General features: G+C 30.6%; 1 protein-coding gene across 1 annotated transcript; it reads left to right on the top strand.

Moving 5' to 3' along the window:
• On the top strand, window positions 1-27535 carry LOC148608205 (uncharacterized). The gene is made up of 7 exons (XM_088543578.1): window positions 1-50; window positions 3490-3508; window positions 5158-5238; window positions 23047-23218; window positions 23891-24099; window positions 25757-26017; window positions 26709-27535. Exons 3-7 carry the CDS (start codon window positions 5178-5180, stop codon window positions 27533-27535), a joined length of 1530 nt encoding a protein of 509 aa, XP_088399704.1. The 5' UTR covers window positions 1-50; window positions 3490-3508; window positions 5158-5177.
• The last annotated feature ends 419 nt before the right edge of the window (window positions 27536-27954 follow it).

Here is a 27954-nt window from a genome sequence, read left to right as displayed (position 1 = left end):
GCAAAGTGAAAGTAGGGAAGTTGCGATTGAAAAGTACACATTTCGCCACAGTAAGAGTGTATGGCACAATTTACCTGATATATGTAAAATATAAAGTTATTGAAATGTAATGATTTCATTTTATAGAACTATAGACTGTTATTTAATTTTAAAATGGCAAATATCGTACATGTGAGTACTCATCCCTAACAAATCAATGAATAATTTTGAACCTAGTATTCAATTTCTTTTTCCACAGGTTTTTCTATAATAAATATTCATAAAGTTAGTCGTTGTTATTTCCTCTGTTGACAGTTCAACGGTATATTACAGTATGAATTCAATCATACTTAGAAGAAAAACATCTGGAAAATCACATAAATCGACCAAATTTTTCGGGTTTTTTTTCGTTACCATGGCAATACATGAAATAACAAGCCACATTTTGGGATCATCAAACTCTACCACCACCCTAATTTTCAAGTTGATAGCTACTAAGATTTATGAGATGGCAGAATGTCCTATATTATGACCTATACCCCTTTTCGACCAAAGCACACCTTCTTTTAGGTGAAATGTGCATTCAATTACATTAAGATGGTTTTATATAGCTTTTAAGTTTGTTGAAGATATCTCAAGTCTTTTATCTAAATAAAGAAAGAAAATCCAAAAGAACACAAAGGCGACATTTTGGGTTTTTTGTTACCATGGCAACACAAAACATATCGATTCACTTTTTTGCATAATATTGTAGAGCTCATCAAACTCTACCACCACACCTAGGTTTCCGAGATATCGCAATGTCCTATACCATGACCTATCTCCTTTTCCGCCAAAGCGTCCCTCCTTTCAAATTGTTTTTTTTTGTGGGGTGCACATCTGTGGGGCAAGGTTAAAGCTCTGAGAAAATTTCGTTTTTTTTTCATATAGTAGTTTCCGAGAAAACGTGCGGACAAGTTCACCAGTAAAAAAAACCTACAAAAACAATAAGTCCCCGACACTTCGTGTTCGGAGACTTAATAATAATGATACGAAACACAGTAAAAACAATAAGTCTCCGCCACTTCGTGGTCGGCGACTTAAAATTTACGTTTCCCAGAAACGTGTAGAAGTTGCCTCCCGTTTATTGATCTGTCTTAAACATATTGTCAATTGAACTGCTTATTATTAATCGAGGCAGCGTAAAAAACGTGGATATCAAATTTTAACGAAACCGAAAAAGTTTGAATTTTCGACCGCGGTGGCGGTCATTTTGAAAATGCCTGTCGATACATAGCTCAAATTTCCAATTGAGCCGCAGATTCTTAATCGGGACGACTTAAAGAACCTAGATATCAATGTTCATCAAAATCGGACAAATTAAAATTTTCGACCGCAGTCGCGGCCATTTTGAAAAACAATAAATCTGTGCTATATTCGACAAATTGCTATGTAATGTTAAGTTAAATAGGAAAGACAGGCATAAAATGGCATGCAAACTTTAACTGCGATCCAAGTGTTTGTAGATCTAGTTTTGCCACCAACTTATTATATTATGTACAATTTTTATCATACAGTCTCCAAAAAAAAAACAATTTTTGTTCCTTGTTGTTGTTTGTTGTTGTTGTTGTTTTTGTTCTAATAAAGAACCCTAATTTGTCTTATTTTTAAACGATTATTAATTACACTACCAAAGTAGTAATTTCAATAACCCTTGTTTAACCGCAGGGTAGCTTACGATTAAAACTAAATAAAATTCTCTTTTACTCAGATAAAAAAAATAAACCATCTGTTTGACATGATACTTTATGTTTTAGGAGCGATACATTCAAGACTGTAATTCAGTGATTTGTGTACCTGAAATAATAGACACATGTATAAATTTTATCGAACTATATGTAAGAACATTTTAAAACAATTACGTCATAATATCGTCACGATCCTTTTAAAGACATCATTTTCACTGCAATAAATCTGTTTGTTTATACTAATTGAACAACAAGGCGTAAAATTTATACAGATGAAGGTTTATTTCATTGAAGTCAATATCCAATGGCAAAGAATCCTGCTTGACCAACAATTTTTTTTTAAAGCATATGACTAAGTTTCTTTTCATCTGTTGCAACATGCCTTCAGCACCTGCCTATGGAGTGTTCATATCACAACTCATACGTGATGCCAGAGATTGCCAAAACTACGCAAATTTTTGTATCGCACTAGAATTCTAACAAATAGGCTTCTGGAATAGGGTTATGTTGCTACAAGATTGAAGTCATCACTACAAAAGTTTTATGGTCATCATCATTAACTCGTTATGGTGTATCCATCTGCGCGATGAAAACTGATTAGTTCAACGTGTCATAGTTTTAATTTCCTCTTTCGTCTACCCCGGACTTAACTTTTTATGAGCAACTTGGCGGGTGTTTCTAGAAAATCAGAGGACGCTTACCCTACCGGTGCTCCTGGTCCATGCTCCCAGTTTTTAGTGGAGTCCGAGTTGCTCATTTTCTTTCGTTACTTTGCATGTATGATTTTAATTACTTTATGTTCTTTGTTGTGTATGTCTGTTTTCCATGTCTGGTCTTTGTCCCTGGATTACATTCATTTGATTACCGCTATAACCTTGGTTCCCTTAATTACTTTTTGCATTCTATGAAATTCGTCTATGTGCCAACTACCTGCATTTGTAGTAAAGGCGGTTTTTGGTCAAAAATAGATAATGTATTAACGAACACTCAATTGTTTTACACCTAAAATAGTTTGGATAATTGTTCATGTACTAACTGATGTATATTGATAGGCAAGATCGTAGTGGCAATTAAACTGTAATTATATGCATCAAATTAAGCTGCATGGAAAAAAAAATATTGACGCAAATGTGAATGAAGTACTACAATATGTAAGAATCATGAAATATTCTCAATTTGGTGTTTCTTGCCTCAAATATATTCAATGCATTAAGAAATCAACCGAAAAGTTATTTAAGTTTATATTGAAGCATCTGTGACGAAGATATCTTAATTAGATGAGGTATAAATACTTGGATAATGCAATAAAATATTTGCTTTTTTAATTGTCATTATGCCACTCACCTTATTTACATTTTCCCCGATACTTATAAAGAAAGTTCTTACGACGTGGTACATTTGGTTCAACTTGACTATAGTGTCAAGGAATAAACCCCGTGATATTTAAATTTAAAATTAGGCTACAATTAGCTTCTTTGTTATTGTTCTAATGCAACAATAAAGTACATGGAAGTGAGAGTCTTTACCTCATTCTAGAAAGCACTAATTGATAACTTGTTTTTTCTTGGTATTTGCTTTGCTGCTCTGTACTATCTGGATTTTTTAGTTCCCTTTGATTCTCTATATATGCAAATGAGTATCGCTCTTGATTCTATTGAAAGCGTATATTTTGTCAGACGTTAATTTTATAACATTGTTCTTGTCTTGATCGAGTTCATTGTAAATACATTTGATACCTTCTTGATCTATAAGTGCTTTCTATTTTTATTTCAACGTCTTCAAGGTATCAAGGACCACTCAAGGTAAGAATCTAGCAAAATGACATTATGGAAAGCCTACATATTTTTTTATTTTATTTTATTTTTTTTTTTTGGGGGGGAGGGATGTTATTTTGTTTTAAATGTTATGCAAAATAGATAGTAATATGTATCTTTCCATATAACATTGTTTTTAAGATATAAAAAATATATAGAATGAACAGTTAAACTCCAAATAAAGGGATACGACTCTGCAACTGGTACTAAAATATAATAGAAACTATTGGATTTTCAATGTGATTTATTTCCTAAGAGCCGACTTATTTAAAATGAGTAATTATAATTTTCATCATATAGACCTATAAAGCAAATTAATTACAAAATGAAAATGTGCAGTTTTTTGGGAATGTATTACATATTACATATTTTGCATGATTCTTGCAAAGACTGCTTCTTAAGTGTGTTTTCTGTCATTTGTACACTGGCATTTTAGTAGAACGAAAACACTCAAATAAGCTTCTTCAAAGAGGAATATGTTCAGTTTATGTTTATATCAGCACTACAGAATGTCATCACAGTTTGATTGACCAATATGAAGTTTCTATGTCCAAAATAATACAATATAGCTTCAATTAATTCATCGAACTGGATTGACAAACACCACAGTTCATGACTTTCAACAGGTTTTACTCGCCTAAATGTGATAAGTGCCACCGGCTGAGCATGACATACTTCTCCATACAAGAATTTAATTCTATTTCTGTTAGTTTTTTGTTTTTGTTTTTGTTTTATTTTTTTCATTTGTTTTGTTTCGTTTTGTATTTTGTTTCTTGTATTTTTCTTAGTGGAATTTCATATCGCAAGTGCTTTGTTTGTTATTGTGTGTGTGTGTGTGTGTGTCCTGTCTTACCTTCCTTATCTCAATGTATTACCTATTTTATTACCTATTGTATTTTATTATGTACGTAAATTATCTGTTTCCGTGGCCAACTATTTTGATGTGTCAATACAAGCGTTGGAAAGGATTTTGATGTAAAGAAGTACAAGAATTTGTCCTCCTGCTAGTACCATGAAATTCATTAAAAAATAAATTCTTAAAAAAGAGACAGTAAAAATATAAACACAATACGCAAAATGATGATCAAACGAGGAACCAAACTTAAATATAATTTGTTTTCATGTGCACTTGAGGGGTGTGCGTTTGAATGGATTATTATTATATATTTAATCTTCATTATTTAGGTTTTATATATATATATATACGTCTTTACACCTAATCCTGCATGTGTAGCTTAGCTAGGAATATCATTGCTACCTAAAGATCAAAGAAGCTATATTGACACGTATTATAATTGCCTCTGAAAACCTATTGATACTTTGTAATAACCCTTTCACTAAAGTAAAAAAAAATGTCTCTATGTTCGACATTCCAAATTGGATTCCAAATAGTGATTAAACGGACACGTTATGCTTAATTACTGACAAGGTAACAATACATATGCTTCCAATCGCTTTCTGTTGGTTATGAATGTCATTTATATCTATTTTCCTGACTTTGCCAGTTCCATTATATGTTAGATCTTTAAATGCTATATTCGAATCATTCCCTTGATTTCAGTTTAAATAGCGTTTTGATTGGTTAATAGTAAGCATGTATATTGGCATTATAATTTAGTAGGCATTTGCATACTTAGATTTCACAAGAGGCAGTGGTATGGATTTTGGCAGTGTATCGTCATGGCTTCAACTTTTTATTGCGTTTATTTTTTATAAAGGTAAGTCGTTATTCATGTTAATATTAACTTTCACTTTTGTTTAAAGCATCGTTTCTGCTGTCTGTACAAGTTTTGGTCATATATCAGACTACTGACGTCCCTGCATTGTTATATTATATTTTGATAAATGATTCTGCATCTGTTTAATTTTGAACATGAGTGCTATATGATAATTCTGAAAAATACTATTATTATAATCCTTATTATTATCATTATCATTATTATCATTTATTTGTTGCAAATACAAACCATTGAGATATCATGTTGTGATTATGGGCAAATTCCTTGTATTGTTATGATGACAATGACAATGTACATTGTACATAAGCAATTTCATTCGAATGACAGTTATGTAGTTGTTGATAATATGTATGAAAAAGTTTAAAATTAGACGATCGTCGTAGAAGCCATGGACATTTTGGTGTTAAAAGCAATCATATTTGTAAACATATTCTAAATATATTTTTAAGTCGTTCATCACAATCAGTGGGGATAAAATTTGAGGAAAGATTTAAAAAAACATCTGATTTTTTTATGGAAGCGCGTGACTAAATTTTTTATGTAACAAACAATATTTACGCATATATTATAAAATATTTGACAAAAAGAAATATTTAATTAACAAGCAAGGACGTCAATTTCGTATTGTCATCAACAATTACTTTCAAGAAACCTGTTCCAGCATGTACTTAAGCTAACGTTTTCCTTAAATGCATAGTACAAATAAATACTTGTATAAGTGTCGAATGTTGTTTATTTTGTAGAGTTTATGAGGTTAAAAATCTATTATTAACCTTCGCTTTAAAATATGCTTAAGCTACATTGAAGATCGCATCTGTAGCAAGCTGACGGTACAATTTTATGGCAGTTTTAGCACTTTACTTTGATATCATACGCCTATGCGATTAGTGTCAGTGGCTTTAATTAGTAATTAGTACTTTGAGTAATCGGATCAAGTTGATACAGGGAAGATATGTAAACGTATAGAAAGTTCTGAAAAATTCCCAACGATGTTAGAACTGCATCGCAAATTTGACAGTTCTAACATCGTTGGGAATTTTTCAGACCTTTCTATATACATATCTGAATTTTAATTACCTTGTATAAATTGGTTGTAAATTATTTAAATCACCAAGTATGGTGCATGCAAATGTTAATAAAATTTCTGATTAACACGGTGTACGCTCGGACTGATGCTTCTGGGAGATAATGAATAATTTCCAACAGAAGATTTATAAAACTTATAAAGAAAAGAAATACTGACGTATCAGGAATCTATTTTCAACACGAAGCCGGTCTAATTTATCATGTTTCCTTTTTTTTATAATGACTGAAAACTCGATTAGTTTAAACCAGAAGCGAAATGTACATCTCATTGTAAGACCTCTTTCCATATTCAAGTTTTGTGTGTTATTGTTTTCGGCGACATTTGGTTTTTTTTAAGTTATACTATCACTTGGAAATAATTAGATATGGAATACTTCTCTCAACCCCAATAAGAAGATTAATTAGAATGAGTGAATAACCAAAATACATTCATGAGTACCAGAGAACGCCTAGATTTATAGATTTCGCGGATCGTATAGCACGAACGAGTAATATCCGAGTGTCTATTTTGATTTATTATACTTTCGATTTCCTGTTGATTATCCAGTTTTATATGTAGATTTTTGTGAATAATTTGTTTTATGATCGGTTTAATTTTCAAAATCTTCAGTATCATTTTGGTGGAGGAAGTCTGAGAGTGAAAATTAAAATCAAATGTCGAATGTAATTTGTCACAAAATGTATTACTTTTGGGAAAACTTCAATGCTATTCATGTAATAATAATAATAATAATAATAATAATTAACTGATTCTTACATGTACCTGACTTTTTCAGTATTTTCTGTCGGTTATTTGGAGTTCATTTGGTATCAAATTATTACATGCGACAAAAAATTGAGTTTGCTTGTCTCATTTTATCTGTTAGATTTGGATTTCAGTGGTTACGAAATTATGGTAGTTCCAATCGTATTATGTCTTTTCTTTCGTTTTGCTTAATATGTATATTTGTGAGAGTATTTTTCTTTTGTTGTACCTTTTTATGGCGTTGTTATAATTTTTTTTTTCTCTTATTTCGTTAATTTCTTTTCTATTGTTTTGTTTTGTTTGGTTTTTTTTGTTTGTTTGCTTGTGTGTTTGCTTGTGTGTTTTGGGGTTTTCTTTTTTTGTTTTTTTGTTTGTTTGTTTTTGGTTTTTGTTTTTGTTTTTTTTTAAGTTATGTTATGCTTATTTTTGCTTTGAATTTGAATTTGGTTGGCAAAAAGTGCCTTCAATGTTAAAGCAGTCTAGTGTCAGGTTTCATTAAAGTGTGTCTGATCGTTAACGAAAATTATGAACAAATTGGTTTATTCCATTTCGTCTTTACATGAAATGTACATTTTTATTGTGTGTGGGCTAGAGTACAATAGATTTGTTTAAACAGTATTAGGGTGTCCCCATATGGATGTGACTTGATGTTATTTTTTAGGACAATAGCATTCATTATTTACAAATTGTACTACATTATGCATGTGTTTTGGTTCTATTCGCTTAGGATGTATAATCTAAAAGTACACGCGAGATAACATCATGTTTGCAAAACTAAATTATTCAACAACTCAATGTATAATATATTTCTATTGTTTTCTTGTGTTAGTAAACATTATAATGGTAGAAAACAACTGAATAAATATTGTCTCATGCGTTGATGTTCGAATTAAAATTGAATGATTTGTTAAATGACTTAAGTATTGAGTGTAATCAAAATTTGTTTATACTTCATGTGTGTACTCAGTCCTATATTTGTCATGTATTATTAGTATTGACCGTCTGTCCTTATATAGACAGCAAGAATTTGAATTACCAATTTAATTGACATAGAAAAACAAAATATTTATTGTTGTGTTTTAAAGACAAGGAAAAACGAAATGTTTTCTGTTATGTTTCAATGCCTAGTCATGGTATATTGCTATAGGAATACCACTTTCGTGATTTGCCTCCAAAATAAATTTCAATATCAAATGTCACTTGTAAGTGATTTTACCTCTATGCATATAATAATACGTGTCAAAACTAAAGTCTAAATCTGACATATGTTTTATGGCAATTTTGGATTTTTTGGTAGCTCAAATCATTAGTCAAGTAGACATGTTCCTTTTATGAAAAGTTTCATACACCAATTTCATCCAGGTCTCTGTATTGTGATTGAATTTTTTATAGTCAATAAAATAATGTCGGAGATCACTTAATGACAAAAACATCAGTCTCTGTAAAGATAAAAACTCAGAGAAGCCATTCACATATTGATTGTATATAGGAAATAATAGGAAATTGATCTCCGCGATCTTTACTGTACGTAATTATGGTGATTAAACAATATTTGCCTTCATTAGATGATAAATAAACATATCTATTTAAGTAATGCAGACAAAGCAAAATTAATTACTTTTTGATAAGTATTAGTACGCTGTCAACTATAGTATGTACCCTTTTAGTAGAAAGTTAACCATGGGTGTATTGAACCTGGTGAGATCAAAGAACTTCACGAGAATACAAAGAAATTTTCAGAAGAGCGATAATTATTATTATTTGCTAACAAAAAGTCAATGATACCTTAATTATTTGACTTACTTAGATTTCTGATACAGATAAATGGTAATAACATAAATACCGAACTGATAGGCTAAAATTACATGCAATATTCAACAGAAATAGCTACAACGAAGCAAAATTACAAACGACTCAATTGAGGCAAAATTCAGAAAATTCGAAACAGCCTCAAATGTCCGAAGTTGGTACAAGATTATACGGTCGATTTGGTGGGTTAAACGACAAACATGCTTATCATGTTAATTAAATGTTTTGATGCATATGTCTATATGGTACTACATTAACAACTTTCTAGAAGCAAATATAACACAAAAACAATTAAAAAAAAACTTTGATATTATTTAGATTTATAAGTTATGAGTTCTATATTTTTTATTATTACTATTACAAAAAGGTAGATCGATCGTACTGAAATATTGTGCATTCGTATCACAGCGTTGACAGTTATCTTTGTCTCTAAAAATAGTAACCGAGTCAGAGTCACAGAAATTGAATGTATTTAGTATTAATGATATTTTCATACTTTCAACCTTTATTTAGTATGCCCAATGAAACCAACAATTCATATTTGTCAAACTAATTAAAATCAAGCTTGAGTTTTTTGTACATAAATGTCAATGAGGTTTGCATTTCCATTTATCTTTTGCGTAAATATGTAAAATATCTTTTATTGATTTTCACTTCTATATGCAACAAACGAAAGATTAGTCTTCTTCTAATCTATTTTTTTTTTCAAAATGAACAGATAGCAGCATTCAGGTTGTGCATCGACGAAACTATTTTTTTCAATTTGAAAGTTCTCTATTATGTGCCTCCCAAATACAGAGTATTCTTGTATAAAATCGAGCAAGAAGTTCTTGTTGAGAGACTACTGAACTAACTAGCTGTCAGACTTTCAAAAGATGACTTAATATATGTATATATAAGTTATGCAGTAATCAAGGCAGGTAATACATTCGTTCTAAGAGGGACTCAGACCAATTTGAATTGATTTTAGGTGTGCTTAATGGCGTAATATTGTTTTCCACATTTGCTAGATTTAGGGAAGAGTAATCAAGGTAACCAAGGTTATAGCGGTAATCAAAAGAATGCAATCCAGGGACAAAGACCAGACATGGAAAACAGACATACAAAACAAAGTACATAAATTAACTAAAATCATACATACAAAGTAACAAAAGCAAATGAGCAACTCGGACTCCACTAAAAACTGGGAGCATGGACCAGGTGCACCTGGAGGGTAAGCGTCCTATGGGAGTTCGGCCTTGCTTGGTTCGCCCTTGCTTGGATCGGCCGTCTGTTCATTTATTAAACCGTCAATTGCAAGTATTCCAACATTACAAATCGAAACAGCAGAACATTTTTTAAACAGTAATATGATAAAAATGATGTGATTCTTCGATAATAGTGATGTCTTAATGAATTTTATATAACGTTTGCGCCTAATTTCACTTGGATCTTTTCCTTTTAAGTTTAGACTTACATTTAATCTCTAACTTTACATCAAGTCATTATGATACAATAACATTTTTTTTGGGAGGGGGCGGTGCTTGGTTCAATGATTTGTTTAATTTTGTTTGTTTTTGTTTTGTGTTGTCTTTCTTTTTTGCAGGTTACCTCTTTGTAAAGGAATAGCTCTTAGTAAGGATAAGTGAAGGGTTGTGATTATGCCCGGTCGCATTTTTTGCAAGTTCCAAGTCTTGGCTTCTGTATGCATTGTTCCGTTTTCACTTTCAGTTCACTTTCATGTTGCTGGAGTATATGGGACAACCATTTCACAGTACGTATGTATAATCTTGCAACCATCCCTATAATGTGAGGGTTTATTCGTCATTCATTGAAGACTCATGGGTCGCGTTGAGCTGACAGTTTTCATCCCGGTGGGATTGTTGTCTCTTTAAAATATTCACCATATCCATCCTCGTTTTGTTCGTTCTTGAAGTAAAACTAGATTCAGAAAACACATTTAATCATTCTAATTACAGTCAAGGTGAGACATCTATCAAGAATCAAGTAAATCATCCAAATTACTTTATTCGTTCAAATTCCCGAACATTATAAGAAATCACTAATTACAGGAAATACCAAAAAAATCCAATAAAATACAGACAAATACCGACAAATAGAAAAAAAATTGCCATAATTTGACAGCCATTACATAATGGAAATAACAAATGATGTCTATATTAACCTTTTAAGTTTAGAATTACATTTAACCTCTAACTTTACATGAGGTCATTATGATACAATAACATTTTTTTTATTTGGGGGGGGGGTGCGGTGCTTGGTTCATCAATTTGTTTAATTTGTTTCTTTTTGTTTTGTGTAGTCTTTCTTTTTTGCAGGGTACCTCTTTGTAAAGGAATAGCTCTTACAAAAGATCCAAGTGAAGTTAAGCGCAAACGTGATATAAAATTCATTAAGAGATCACTATTATCGAAGTATCACATCATTTTATCATATTACTGTTTAGAAAAAGGTCTGCTATTTCGATTTGTAAACATTGGAATACTTGCAATTTACGCTTTAATAAATGAACAGACGGCCGAACCAAGCAATAAATAAGAGCTCTTTTCTGCATTGACTTTAGGTCTATAAGACGTTTTAAGTCATTTTCCAAGAACTTAAGGCCCTTGTCTTTTTTATCTTGAAGAACATGTGAAAATTCCGTACATTGAAAAGATCTTAGCAATAAATGATTACTTAAATACCGAGGCTGAATTAAGTTAACTGTTAGTTGACATTTAAAATGTATATTTTCTTAAACCAGTAGGACTGCTATAAAATAATGAGACTTTTTGTCATGTGAAATTGTTATATCTAGATTTATCTGACATCCACTTAAAAAATTACTACATGATTTCTTTTTTCAATTGAACAAATATCAAGTTTAAAACTAATAACACGCAAAACTATTTGGAAACAGAGTAGCTAACACGTTAAATTGTAAAGGATTGTTGAGCTATTCGTACTTTGTGTCATCTCTGTTTAAAGACTAATCAATGTAACCAAGATTAACAAAAGCGAGCGGAAGGTATCAAAGTAAGTGGTTTTGCATCATGTATCCTCAATGGGGAGAAACATGCTAATTATATAGAGATAGAACCAGCGATAGTTTTAGGTGTTGATCGATTTACATAGTAAAGCATCGATTAAGGTTTAATGTGACTGTTATTTGATACGTTATAAAATGTCTATTCATAGGGAAAGATAATAACCTGAAACCAAAAGGCCAAGTGCACTGTAAAAAATCACATCAGTTAAAAACATGAATTCTTTAACCATGCGACTTCTATGAAAATATTTAATCGAAAACTCAATTTTTTACTTTTATTTTCTATCGTGTGCGAGTTGAAAAAACAACAAAAAGTTACTAAGCAAACTAACCATTATCATTCCATGTAGATACAAAGAGATGTTTGAAAATCAATAATCGCTGCAAAACACATCACTCAGTTCATTGCTACCCCTTACACTCGAAAGTTTATGTAATGTATCAACTCCATACCGATAATAAAGACCTTCAAACTTGATAGACAATACAATCATTACCACACTCGTTTCAACATTCAACGAGCTTTGCCAGTTTGTGTCTCTGATATTGTGCTTGTCTTGTTTTGTATTTGGCATTACATTTTCTTCAACATAATGTCACTTAACGAAGTAGAAAATATGTTTATCAAATACAGTTAACATATCACAATATTCACTCTATTGTGTCAACATGGTAGTATATTGTATTAGTTTATTTTTATTATTATTTTTTTATATTCGAATAAGCCAAATACTCAGAAAATTGTTAAACTCCCAAATATACTTTTCTATTTCATTAAACGAAAGTGTCTTGCTTCTCAGTCTTTGGAAAACAAGAATTTTTAGTTATAGTCTTAGATTATTTTTTTCCCTGGTACCTCCAATTTTATTGTAGGAATTTTATAATGCCACAAATAACCAAATACATTCTCAGTCATCAGTAATTTTTGCCGCACCGAGACCTTGAAAACCTTTATGCTCCAGAGGGCTAACATTTTTAAAGCGGAAAATTTTGTGCGATATTTGGTAAGATAGGAAGTTGTTAATGAAACAAAATTGTGGTTTTTCTTGACAACGTGACCAATTGTGAATTGCGTTTTGTCAAAATGACTGTTATCTTAATATCGACATTTAAACACCGAGCATGAACAATGGGACAATTAAAATATGTCAAAATTGAAATATATTGCCAGTATACGAAAACAGAAAATAAAGACGATCTACACGACCGAATTAAATAGATTACATATAAAAACTGATGAAGAGGAAAACAAGACATAAACAAAAAATTAAAGCACTAGCAATATGACCTCCAAAAAACAGGAGTGGCATCAGGTGTTCCGGTAGTGTATGTATATATGTCCTGCTCCGCTAACCAGCAGCGTCCGCCAGTGAGTGAGTCACGAATCACAAAGGGGTCCTAACTAAAACTATTTATATTTTAGAGATATCATGCATTTCAACAAAGTATCATCATGTTAATAAAGTAATAAACGGAAATGGTGGGAAAATGTCCTAAGTAGACCCATTAAATGTAGATCATTTAAAACAACGTAAGAAACATTATCCATACGACAAGGCTGAAATTTTCTTTAAAAAACACTTTATGTATAACATGCATATAGATATCCTCTCCTAAATTACCTTAAAAGAAATACTGATGACTAATTTCTTTTACCATAAACATTAACCAGTTGGCCGATTCAAAGACTTCAATATCTACAACAGAGATAATTTTTTAAAATTTTATTATATTTTGAAGTTTTGCTAGTGCCACAAAGACCGTTTATTTTAGTACACTTTCTGCGTCAATTTTTCAACGAATATAACACGATTATTATAGTCAAATTCAGCTTATAGATCGGTTGAACTCCAAAAAGCGTATTTGAACTGAGGCATCGCTAATTCCCGTTGTCGAACCGGTCATATATTGTCATTTGCTCAAAGGGTCTTAAGTCGATAAGTCGATAAATTATTTGTCTCTTTCAGTTCCTTAGGATATATGTTGATGAATGGCACCTTAAAATGGATCACTAATTAAAATAAAACTTTTTTATTTGGAAATTATCCCGTCTATGTATTTGCCTATTAGTCAGTAAAACGTTTCAAGATAGATTTGAATTCCTGACAAAAAGGGCATCGTAATCTAACAACTATAATGATAATTTTGCGTTAGTTTTAGAGTGTTTTTTTTTACTAATTGTGATATGATTTAAGCATTGTCTTTGAGATAAGGAACTGTAAGTACTTTTGTCTCAACAAACAATGATATTCCTAGGATACGCTTTTGGTCTGCGTTAAATGTTCAAGCAATCACTTATTAACGACAAGGGAGCATCTCCGTGTAATGGATGTCGCTAACGCTTTGTGCTCCGTCTATATCATTTAATTATTGTGTTAAATCCTTGTGTTGTATGACGTATCAGGGGAAAAAAGCAAGTTTGAATGAATGGAAACAACCTAATCAGCAACACTGCATTCTTTTAGTGTCACTGTGGAAAGTTGTTTTTTATAAAAATATATCGATAAAAACTTTAAGTGTTACCCTTTTATTCAGCAAATCCAGATTTGCGATGTATCAACATAATGATTATATTGGCAAACCCCTGTAGTCTTTAATAGCAATGACGTCATGTGATAATTGTACTATGAATTGATTGACCAGATAAATTATTAAAATCCACTTATACAAATCAGTAGATAAAGTAAAATAAGTAATTACATTTTTTTTTATTTTGCCTATATTGAATGACGCAAATCCGTAGCAATTCATAAAATGTTTAATGTTTTTTCATTAAAAAATTACAAAGAATTATCCTACAAGTTCTGAAAATCGCACTATTGAATCGTAATGAACAATTTTACTATGTATCATCATAGATGAAATATTTACAAAAAAAATTATACGTATACAAAATGCAAAAAACAGAATTAAGATAACCTTTAGAACCTGTGGAGCTGAACCAAACAACTGAAGTAAACAAACATTTTTTTATCTTTACTTCTATGTATTACTTTATTCTGTTTGAAAGAAGCTCAAACAAAGACAAAAACTAACAAAAAAAAACAAATACAAATATATAAATCACTAGTGTCTTGTAGCAATCTAAATGTGTCCCGGTCTGTTGGGTTTTTAAGACAGTTTTTGCTGCGACAGAGGCTCAGGAATAGAAATAATCTTATATTGACTTTATATCTAACTTTTTATTTTAATTTCATTTTTAATGTCAATTTCAATATTCTAAAATTCTATAGTCATTCATTCTGGACATAGTTGAAAACATCGTTTTAATTTGAACAATCGGTAGAAAAAAGTTTAGAGGACACTTTCTTTACTGATGTACCCAATCCATGTTTGGATTTTTGACTCATTTCGTGTTGCTTATTTACTTTTAGTTTAATGTAAGTTACTATCTGGTTGTATTAGTATTTTTTTTTTCCTGGCATATTTCAGTCGTATTTGTCCATTAGAGTTTGTGGTTTCGGTACATGTTTATATCCCAAATGGAATAAAATTGAAAATTTTGATTTGTTTACCAGTTTTTACCTCTATATCAAGAAAGAAAAATTCTGAAAGCCTGTCTAAAAATTCAATAAGTTATTGTCTTCGGCATTTATCATTTTCAAATGACTTTAACTAAATCAGGAGAACATTAAAACTTTGATATCTGAGTTGGAAATTCTTGAAATAAATGAAAATGTCAAACAAAGAAGTTGCAATAATTGATAAAGAATTAATACTACCGATAGTTGTTATGCAGTAGGCTCAATCAAAGGACTATCATGAGATAATAGCACAACCAGAGTATATATGCTAAAGTATATAAACATATATATATAGTATGATCTTTAGACAAAATACAAAAATAATGAAAAATTGAATACGTTACGGCTTACACTTTTCGAAAACGTTCTAGCTATCATGAAAAAGACTGAAATAAAAATAAATATTAAAATTTTAACATATATATATATTTGTGTACAAATCCCGAACCGGGGATCTCTGGGCGACATTTAAAATATGTACACTTGAATTATTCCTCAATAAAATGCGGCATTTAAATTGTTAATCAGCTAAAGTTTGATGTTTTTATTTCATTGCCAAAATGTGTTTTTGTTACATATTTAATGCAAAGATTAAATTTTGTGAGGGAAATTATGTTGCATCAGTCGGTAAGTAGAAGTTGAATGTGAGCATGCGAGAAAATAAATATTTGCCGTGGGATGTTTTGCTATTTTTTTTGGGTATCGACAATAACTGAATACAGATCATAAAAAACACCAAATAAATTAGAATTTTTAATGAAATACGGAAATTAAAAGAAAGTGAATCCATAAGTTTCCTTTGAACTGATATATCATAGTTAAAACAATTAGTAAATAGCTTGAACTCATTTGCCTAGAGTAAAAAAATCATTATCTGAACAATACAGGTGAAAATAAATGATTTAATCAAAGAGGACGTAAAAACTAGTTCCATTTATATTTCTTCTTTGCAAAATATCAGCATCATGAGAACAATCGTCATCTTATATATTGAAAGACCAATACTTTTTTGTAAATTATAAAGTATTCAATATGGATACATTAAATGATAATGACTTTATGTTTTTGTCATTTACATGCACAATTTTAAAAACTGATTTATCTTTACTCATGCATTTAAAAAGGGCGCAAAAACTGAATGAAAATGCATGCATTGGTAAATTTACACCAAGTATAAAGACAATAATAGTGTCTTGACTTCACATAAAAGAAATAAAAGGATGAGGTCCGCGGAGATTGCAGTATAAAAATTTATTCGACCTCATAAGCAGTTGCAAATATTAATATACAAATATGTATTTTTAACTATTATGCATTATGTTCTTGTAAATGACGTAATAAAAAATACTTAAAGTTTTGACTTCTTCTTATCAGTGAAAAAAAGTATACTGATTTAAAAACAATTGGTACAATTTGAATGATTTCACGGGGCGTTTTCCGATTAACAAATGACGTTTGAGTTGAATACTTCAAAATTTCATAGGAATGTCAGTTAGTATAACCCATTGCAAGATAAAGGATATAGTTTCCCGCCATCGTCTCTTATAAGTAAAATTCCCTCTATGATTACCCTCAGAGGAAATTTGAGCGTTCATATTGCACGTGTTTTTTTGTTTGTTTAATATTGCTATTTAACTTTCTTTCCAACTTTCCGGTTTTAACCTTGCTATTGCAGATTTTTTTTTACTATTCCCTATTCCTATTGATGCTAGCATCTTGGTTCTCACTCTTACTCTTTTTGGCTAATGTCTCGAGTTTGACAGTTTGATACCTTTGTTATATGCCTTCATATTGCGCAAACAGATAATAACTGCGGAAATTATGAAATAAAGACATGAAGTGTTAAGTTCTGTATTTTTTTTAACCTTTTAGAAAACGTTGACATGTTAATATGTTTATAAAATTGACATGTTTATATGTTATTAGGCTACACAGCAAATATGCAAAATAAATAATGCTACGATCAATAATTTAAAATAGTCAAGCATTGAAATGTTTAGTAAACCAATGAATAAAGTCAATTAAAAAAGGAAAAGGAAAAAATATTGATGCAGTTTTATAAAAAGTTTAAATCAACACATTCTTGTGCGATATGATATATGCTACTGGAAACATATTCCCTAATATGCGTGCATTTCTACGTTATAATGATACCTGTAAATAGATGTGCCTTGGTGTGCATGGAAACAAAAGTCAAAACTGCAATATGTTGAATTTTTAATGTATTTTTATGCTTCCCATCTTTGTTGAAATATACCGGAAGTGATGAAACAGCGTTGGAAGCAGGAGGTTTATCACGCTATAATATCTGATTTAGCCCACCTTTCATTTTGAAATGCATGTACCCAGTCAGGACCATTCCCGTCCAAAGCTATTTGTCAAACGGACTTTTCTTTTGACTGGACTGTTACAATTTCTTCTGCTTATATTTCACTAACTTTGTTATTAACCTTCATTTTCAACACTTAACTATGTGTACTCTAGTATTTCTATCTTCTATTATACCAATTTATTTATATTCCACCTACTCATACGACAAAGTTGGAAACAATAAGGACATATAAGTTCAACTAAGAATCGGTCAGGAAGAGATAATTCCATATGTTTGCCAGCTTTACAAGTGTATTTATATCCAGAATATCCCATTTGTAATTTGAGAACTAATGACAATGAAGAAAAATTTCAGTGTTAAATGTGACTTCCTATTTCAATATGTTTTACTTTAAATACTTCTATATACAATAAAATTTACAACTAAATTATATATAAAGATATTTTGGTTCTAATGTTGCTGATGAGAGGTTTTTCGATAAAACGCATGTACAACATATAGAAATTTGCAATATTTATATGACTGGTATTTTGTATTTATGAAATTACAAGAAGATGGGGGAAATGATATGCACTTACATAATGGCAAAGCGATATATATATTTAATAGAATAGCTTTGACTTCTTTTACTTTTAAAATTTACGAGTAATCCCATATTGGTAGGATTTGAGAGATTTTAGGTTGTTGAGAAAGTAATTAAAAGCTTTCGGCTTCCTAGTTTTACATTTTAACAACTTGCATGATTCTTAAATGGACCTGTACTTTTTTAACAATTCCAGAGATAGAAGATTATCTGTATTGCATATGAGAATAATTTAGAACTGTATTGGTATTTTGAAATCAAGATTTAATCTTGAAAGTCAATATCATTTCTCAAATACTAATTGCTGCATGAACATATATCCGTACACCTAATGTCATCAATTAATAAAAAAATAATGACTTTTTTTCTAATTGCAATATATTTCATAGAACTCTTTAGTCCTTTGGGGTTCTTCTATACAATGTGTTGAATTACAATCGGGTTTCATTTTGAGTTCTGTATTTATAAAATTCTTATCAATAATTTTCTGAATCGTATTGATACGTATTATATTAGTTATACAAAAGTTAAGTTGCAGTCTTTATAAAAATCACACAGATGGTGATAGGGTATGTAAGTCTCGTCACGTGACTCCATTGTTTCGTAGGAATGGGTCCTAGTCTACCATTCAAATGTATGGAGATTCGTCATTAACATGGCATTGAGTTCAATATTAAAAGCGAAGTAAAAATACTGATTAAAAAATTACAATTATCAAGTTCTCAGATATAAAAATGTTTAGAATATCATAAAATAGAAGATTTTGCATTGTGAAGCAGCGTTTGAATTTCACGAAAGTACACACTAAAATGCATATAGGTCTTCGGATTTCAATACGTTCTACACCGGAAATTCCGGAAGGGAAACTGAAACTAGAACGAGACTTACAAACCCTATCGATGCATGTCAAAAACCCATCAAATCCATTTTTTTTACAAATTCAGAAACATATACAAACAACATAACCAGTCTTAATTTGGCATTCTGTTGTTGCATGTTCAAGATAAAATTTATATAGATTGTTTATGAAATTAGCATAATAGCGAAGGTTATCTTTCTTAATTTTGTTTGATATGGTTGATTTTATTCGGAGTTGAATGTAGGGTTTTCTAGAAAAAAAAAATACAGTGTATATGAAACATATTAACAACTCAATATATGGAATTTATTTAACAAAATTTACAAACAAATGTATAGATCTTTGCAAACTTGATAAAAAAAGATGGTTGACATGAATACAATCGTTTTAAGTGCACTGGCACTGTTATTATTTGAGGTTGGCGGTGTTATTTATTACTTGGTACATAACATCTTCAATTTTGCTGACAATTTCTCGACATAAACAAATTCATAAATATAAATGTTAAAAACCTATAACATTGACTGACAATATTACAAGGACAATAAGTCGTAATATACTGACAAACAGTTTAAATGGTTCAGAGACTAAACAGCCATTACTATATATGGATATACCCTATATTACATGGCTAAATCTGTATCACATGCCATATCTATACGAAACTCCTTTATTACTCCAAGGGCCACCGTCACAAGAATTGATATAGGTCGAGGATTGATACATGCGATATAAATTTTCATGTTCATCATATCATATATTTAAACTATACCTCATGCGTACATTGTAATATAGGGTATGCGATATAAGATTATCGATATAAGCTTCCAACAATCACTCATGTACGAAAACGTATATAAATATAAATATAAATACGTATATGATATAAATATATGCTATGACCAATTATAGATTAACGCAATAGTATTGTCTTTATTACAATCTGAACTGTACTTTTAATACAATTTACTAGTGTTAATATCAAAAACCTAAGCCAATACCTGGAAAACATATCCAGTATTGACCTGGTTAATATCCCTGTCGTTCAGTAATTATTGACTTCGAAGAAGTTTCGTGGACATGTTTAGACACGATTAAAAACTACACAATTTTCTAGAAGAATTGTTTAAAAGATTTTACTTTAGGACATAAGTGGGTGAAATTGTGATAAATGAAATAAAAGAAAATATCGACGAAAAACTTTGCTTCTGTATATGATGAGAATGGTTGACCTTTCATCTTACCCTTTATGAGCTGATTTTTTAGTAAAATCTGTAGACTTTAATTTTGGGGTTATAAACGTCCTCATGATAACACTGGAACCTTAGTCTCAAGGCAAACATAATACCATTGTATCAACAGTTAGATAATTATATATTTACTAGTTAATTAAGATTATCGGCAACTTTTCCATTGTTTTCACTGCATTGTATTTTTTTCCTAATTTCAGTCACTGTCGCGATATTATGAATATCAATTATTTGCAATAACAATGTTGTCAGTTTTGAACATATCAACCGAACAACACAACTCACTCATTCGGACTCAATATGATGTTTTCTGCCTATGATTTAAAACCTAGCAAAGATGTAATATACTTACAATTATTGAATTAATTTGATATATATCAGAAAAAAAATTCTGCTACATCATTAATGACAAAGGACATAATTAAACTATCAATCGATGAAATAATTCATTTTATTTTTGAATATTGATAGGTTATTTGTTTTAAACTAATTACATGATGAAACAAGACACAATTGTAGGTCAATTCTTTAAATTTTAATTACCACTTTTATCTATGTTGTCGACTATGTCATTAATATAATTGTTACTTTCGATCAGAGCATATTTCTCTATAACTAAAACATCAATTTGTGCTATTGTTAGAACAAATGAAAGATAAAACTTTCATTTAGTTTGTTTGAGTAAAATATTTTAATGACAATTGTATATGGATTGTATAATTGAGCGTTTCCAATGCTTTAGACGTTCATCAATCAAAATAACATTGTCATACAATGTCTGAAACGACCAGTATAGCTTAGAAATGATGACTATTTTCTTGTGTGATCAGGTTTCGCAATTGCATATTTTTCTATTCTATCATTAATTGCTAAACAGCTCGACGTAAATAAAGGGCATAGCCTGATTAATCTTCATGGAAATTCAAGTACCTCTCTTGGTTTTCGATATGAGATAAATGATAAACAAATAATCATTCCCCAAATACACATGTAAGTGTCGGAGCTGAATTATAGTCCGACCTTTCTTATGGTTCGTTGTGACAGCTTGATATCGCGGTAATTGAAGTACATTCACGTGGATTTTCCGTCATGTTGCGTATTTTGCTGTAAAACATATGTCGCAAAATCCCGTGGTTTAACTCTTTTTGGTCATAATAACGAAGAGCGGACATATAAAATGTGAGCAAGAGTAGAAGCATTAAGCGTTATTTAACACCAAACAATCAAGAGCCAATAACAAAGTACATTAAAATTAACAAGCATAAATATACTAAAGAAACACAAGCACGGACATCTATAACCAGACATAAATCAAAAAGAAATTATGTTGGATTTATTGATAACTCAATAATTTGAACCGGAAGAGCACAGGTTTTGTTTTTTAAAAAAGGAAACCTACCGGGACCACTGTGGATTAGGTAAACCGATAAATTTTTCAATTAGAATTTTTTTTTATTTATTTATTCTGTCCTTTTTGCGTATGACACATCATTTATCAATTATAGTTAAAGACTATGAGAATTGGCATGTTGCGTCTTTAAAGTACATTTTATTGTTCATGGTCGTCCGTAAACTAATTTACAAATCACTTTTAATTTGACAAACCCTTGAATTATTTATGAATTGAAATTCAAGACTACATTTTAAGGAGCGTATAGAATTTTACTCCAGACAATTGAATATCAACTTCATGGAATAGTGCTTAAGGCTTAATCAATGGATTTGTTCTTTCTTTGATATCTAAGTATATCAAATTATGACAATCACACGTTATCCCATGTCCTCTCTCAATATTTTTTTTTTGAAAATGACTTTGAGTTACACGATCCCTTTTATAATATACCTTTTGATTACTTTTTATCAGTTCGCTAATTTTGTTGTTACCCTTTATTACCTCTTGTCTGCGAACCTTGCAGAATATACAAATTATTGGTCTGTAATCCTCAACTGATTAAGTTATGAATAATAAATTTGACTACAAATTTTCGTTTCAAATTTAATATCAATTAAATGATGCAATATAGTATTGGCGATACTGACTCTAAACAATACCCTGGTCTGATAAAACATTGTAACTATCCATTGGTTAACAACTGTTCGAGAGATGACTGACTAGTTGGTCACTTAGTAAGGTATGGCACTCACAAAGAAATTGCATATAACGTGGTTAGCATGTGTTTTTAGTTTTAAGTAGAGTGGCTTCATATATGTTTACATGCCTTCTATTTTTTTACCCGCTAGATTTGTGATACACTCAAGTGAACCAATTTCATAGAATATGTAACAAATAATCAATAAAATATAAAACAATCACCCTTGTATGACAAAACGGGTTTTATTTCCTCAAGAAGTAATGGTACCCACAGACAAGCCCTCGGTGTTACTTTACTTTTTGGTAGACAATCCACTGGGTTACTTCCGAACAAATGAAGTAATTGTATAAAAATCTTAAAATAAATGTCTGAGAAAGGTTTTAGACGAAAATCGACACTTTCTTTTTCTTTTGAGAGTATGATACAATAGCGTTTTTTTTTTTTTTTTTTCTTTTTATTTATTATTATTGTTTTTTAGGAACTTACCACGCCAACATAAACTACGAGTTAATATTCAATCCAACAGATATGACATATGCAGGCGCTGCCACTTGGTGTGAAATGAAAGGTGGCAGTCTGGTTACTTTAGACTCAATGTCTGCTATTCATATGGTGGAATACTATAAAGACAACGATTGGTCCTCTCAATGGTGTGTTTGAATTATCAATATTGCAATAATATCTGAATTCTAGGATATTGCAGAATTAAAAGTATTATTAATAGAGTTTTGCGAAAAAGATTTATTTTATTTTAAAAGAATATTCTGGGGAACCACGATTCTATCGGAAATCAAAAGCATGCAAGAGTAATCAAGGGAACCAAGGTTATCGCGGTAATCAAAAGAATGTAATCCAGGGACAAAGACCAGACAGGGAATACAAACACACACAACAAAGAACATGAAACAACAAAATCAACACGTACAAAGAAACAACAGTTAATTAGCAACTCGGACTCCACTAAAAGATGCTGGCATTGAAAAGATTCACCGGTATGGTAAGCGTTCTAGAAACACCAGTCGATTTGCTCATAAAACGTCAAGTTCTGGGTAGACAAAAAAGGAAAGGAAAATTATAGCACGGTGAATAAATCGGTTCTCATGGTGCAGATGGATACAACGTTACGATCTACGAGTTCATGATGACGACGATAAATCTTCTGTAATGATGACTTCAATCTTAGCAATATAACCATGCTCAAGAAGCTACTTATCAAAGACCACAATAAAATGTAACAAGTATTTAGCATTCAAAATTGTATTTTCATTGTTGTTCTCAATTGCATAAACAATAATTCATTTACAAATAATTTATACCATTAGGAATCAGCATGTATGGACAGGACTGTACTCTTTTGATGCATCGTCAGGGTATTGGCATGGAACATGCTACTCTCTTAGTTTTACCTACTATGACACGGGCCAGACATATAGTTCTATAGCGCCATGTACTTATATGGCAAACAATGATCTCAAATGGTATTACGATCTGTGTACTAGTTCACACCATGTTGTTTGCCAGGTTCCTCGAGGTAGGTGGATTATTTTGCTTAAACTATTTTTAATAACTGAAATCATTAAGTAGCACTTCAGCTAAGGATCATGCAAAATGTGATTCATGGGTAAAAAGCCTACATATTTTTATTTTTGATATTTTGTTTTAAATGTCATAGTAAACAGAAATAAACACAAGGTTTTTCATATAACCCGTGCTCTTAGGAGATAAAAATTGTATAGAATGCACTGTAGATTTTAAAATTAAGGGAGATAACTCTGTAAATGGCGCTCAAATACAATAGAATCTACTGTATTTTCAATGTCGATTATCTCCTAAGAGTAGGCAGATTTGAATGAATAATTACACATTTCATAGTATAGACCCATAAAACAACTTAATTACAAAAATAAAAATATGTAGCCTTTTTTGGGTGTATCATATTTTCAGATTTTGCATGATTCTTACAAAGACAGCTACTTAATTGCCTTACCTTTCATGTGAATACAGAAAGCGTAATGATATTTAGCATTGAAATAGATTAATATTCGATGCTTATCTTGCTTTTTAATGTAAATTTAATATGTTTTGCACAGAAACTTAAAATAATTTCATTTTGGACATGACAGCCCTTGCTGGTAAGGAAAGGCATTATTGTAAGCCAAAAGTCCCTACTTTTTTTGGTCCACCCACACACCTCTACAAAAGTAATTCCTTATTGACCTTGGTTACATTATTTCGTTTCTTTTTTTTTTAATAAATTCCAAGATTTAATGTCTCTATATCTTTTGTAATTGTTATGGTACATTCCTTTTGTACACATTTTTTTTAAATTGCTGTTCATAAACGGTTCAGGGTTTGATACAATTTTCTTCTGCTTTAACGGTGCATGTTTATTACATTTTTTTTTAATTTTCATTATTAAAGTTGCCATAACATACTTTCAATCATTTATACTGTCACATACATTTTATATGACAGATTTATCTAGGTTTAAAAGAAAATCCCATAATAAAAAAAATAATATTATCTCTATGATATTTTGTTGTGAATACCAGTCATAAGTATACAGTTACCATATGTCGCAGTTAATTTACAGGGTTTTTCTTTTTTCTATATCATTGTTTTTTTTTTTTTTTTTTTGTTTTTTTTTTTTTTTTTTTTTTTTTTTTTTTTTTTTTTTTTTTTTTTTTTTTTTTTTTTTTTTTTTTTTTTTTTTTTTTTTTTTTTTGTTTTTTTTTTTTTTTCTGTAAACGGTTTCCCTTTGTCTTGGTCTACAAAATCTAAGATTGGTGTAAATTGCTTTCAACAAACTTACCAATTTTTATTTTATATCTATGCCCCTTATCCTTTATCTGCCGTGTGTAAATACTCACTCTAATCATGTCCTATACGATCCATTCATGAATCACAAAGAGTTTTACAGGGGTTAGGCAACATGAATATTTTAAGGTTTTTCGAATATTTAACGTAGTTTGATTGAAATATTTTCCGAGACATTCCAAGGTATGTCCATAAAATTGCCAACTGATGTGTTAAGGATAAGGGATCATTGGTATAGTTCATTTTTGTTCTACAAGCAAAAACCATATTAGAATAGAAAACTTCAAAGAATGGAAGCAATTTAACTATCTACTAAAATGTCTTCCCAAATTATATTGAAAACGGACATTTTTTTTTTAAATTCATTTTAGGGGACTGTGCCTTCGATTCAAATGATAATAAAATTGACAGTAAAGCTACAATAGCCACTTCTGTGACGTCATCGACATTGGTAGACTGCCAAAATGATTGTCATAATTATTTAGATGGAAATAACCAGTGTTGGGCCATCAGATATCAAGCGTCTGCCCAGAAATGTGATCTCTACGCATCAGTTAATCCATTAGAGTATTTTTCTACACAACAGAATAATAACAACAATTATTTTTACAGTAGCAGAGAGTGTTTTTCGTGTAAGTATCCACTGACGTCATACGATACAAAACAAATGTGATTTCGAAAATGTATCGTCCATCTTTGCTTATGATATATATATATATATATGTGTGTATTTGTTTCATTGTAATTTATATATCGTATGTATGCCAAATAATATCAAGTTTATTTTATATCGACCATGGATGGCTCAGTAAATTATTTTGAAATTCAACTAAAACAAAACAAAACGACTAAATTTTGCTCAAATATAAGAGTTATTGTATTCTCCCTTTTTCAATGAATTTCAATGCTTTTTCTGAAATTTATTCCGCTTAACTTGTTTCCGTTAATCAAAAACTAACATTAAACTTTAAAAAGGATGTTTGTAATGTAAAATTGATAAACCATTTTTGAAAACAAAATTTGTCATGTATCACCGATTGTCCGGTTTTTTGCATGTACACCCTCTTAATTATATAGTCTATAGTTTTTTGTGACTTTTGTAAATGAAGAACGAGTAAGCACGCAGTTTTTTTTTAGCAGAAAACGGACCAGGTAATGAAAACGTGACAAACTATTTTATCTTAAAAGGGAAATCAAAAGAACCAGCATGTGCATTGGTGGAGTAAGCGCTATCTGATTTTAAGACGAATCATATATTGAGTAAAGAGTATCTGTCAGTATATTCAACTGACAAATATTTTTTTTTTTTTTTTGGTTTTGCAGCAGCAATAATCCAGGAACCTGAACCATTATCATCGATGAATGTTTCAGCTGTGATTAAAGACTGTGCCATTAGTACAGAGGCAGAAAAGACAACAGAACATTTTACTACTGACAAAGAAACTTCAACAGAATATTTAACCTCTGGCCAAGAAACTTCAACAGAACATTTAACTTCTGGCCAAGAAACATCAACAGAACATTTGACTTCTGGCCATAAAATCTCAACTGAGTTGTTTACTGCAACAAAAACCGGGGATCATACATCTGATAGTCTTACACAGAAAAACTCAATTCATCAAGAATTTTCCACGAATTCAATATCTAATTCAATATCAACAGTGGACCAAACCACTAATATTCAATCACAAGATTACACAACAATCTCACATAGTACAACTAAACCAACATCATATTCACATTCCACAATACAGCATATACTAGGCACAACAAAGGGTGAAAGCTCGACGAGTTTAGTAAGTACAACTGTTGAGGCAGATTCTGAAGAGTGTAGTTTTCAGTGTCCGTGTGATTTTGCATCACAAAACATTACAGCAGAAATGTTACAAGAGAGAATAGAAGAATTAAAAGCGATTCTCACTGTTGAGAAAACGACAACCAGTGCTTATATCCGTAAACACACAAGTGCCAAGGACAATAGGCCTTCGTCAAAAGCTATTGGAGCTTTGGGGATAATTATTATAGTTCTTACTTTGGTTTTCATTGTGGGTATGGATCTAATATCTATGGTACAATTTTGTAAACATAAAAAAATTCTTAAACGATTATGTAGAAGACGTCAAACTAAGTACACCAGTGATACAGGATAGAAATTTGATAATAAATTTTAAAAGTATTCTTTTATTATGTGTTATTTCAGTAAATTCCTTTTACAGTAGTCCTTTTCTCTTTTAGTTATTGGTTTTTATAGACCAAAAACTAGGTGATTGCCAAATAGCAAACTGCATTACAAAAAAACACTTCCTCTTGGTATACAGTATTTAAAAAGAAAACTGGACACACCTCAGTCTGTTTCTGTCATTGAAATCATGTTATTTATACTTACCTAAATACAAGTACATACTAATATTGGCATCTTTGAAAAACAAAAAAATACAAAAGTTAGTAAGTAACCAATATGAAAAAAAAAAATGTGCTGCCTTTATAAAAAAAGTACAGGTGAACAAAATGGAGGAGCATACTGATAAGAAAAAATAATAATAATATAGAAAAGAATGATAAAAACATT

This window comes from Perna viridis, chromosome 9 (assembly GCF_037379345.1).
Source record: "Perna viridis isolate PV_CMFRI_1.1 ecotype Kerala chromosome 9, ASM3737934v1, whole genome shotgun sequence".
Lineage (NCBI taxonomy): Eukaryota > Metazoa > Mollusca > Bivalvia > Mytilida > Mytilidae > Perna > Perna viridis.
Note: the sequence above shows the minus strand (reverse complement) of the source record. Positions and strands in the feature narration are given on the sequence as shown.

Excerpts from the sequence above, each read along its gene's own strand:
- LOC148608205 (XM_088543578.1), top strand. The coding sequence starts at position 5,178 with ATGGATTTTGGCAGTGTATCGTCATGGCTTCAACTTTTTATTGCGTTT. Across the intron at positions 5,239-23,046 it reads TGCGTTTATTTTTTATAAAG|GAACTTACCACGCCAACATA; the intron begins GTAAGTCGTTAT and ends ATTGTTTTTTAG. Across the intron at positions 24,100-25,756 it reads TGTTTGCCAGGTTCCTCGAG|GGGACTGTGCCTTCGATTCA; the intron begins GTAGGTGGATTA and ends AATTCATTTTAG.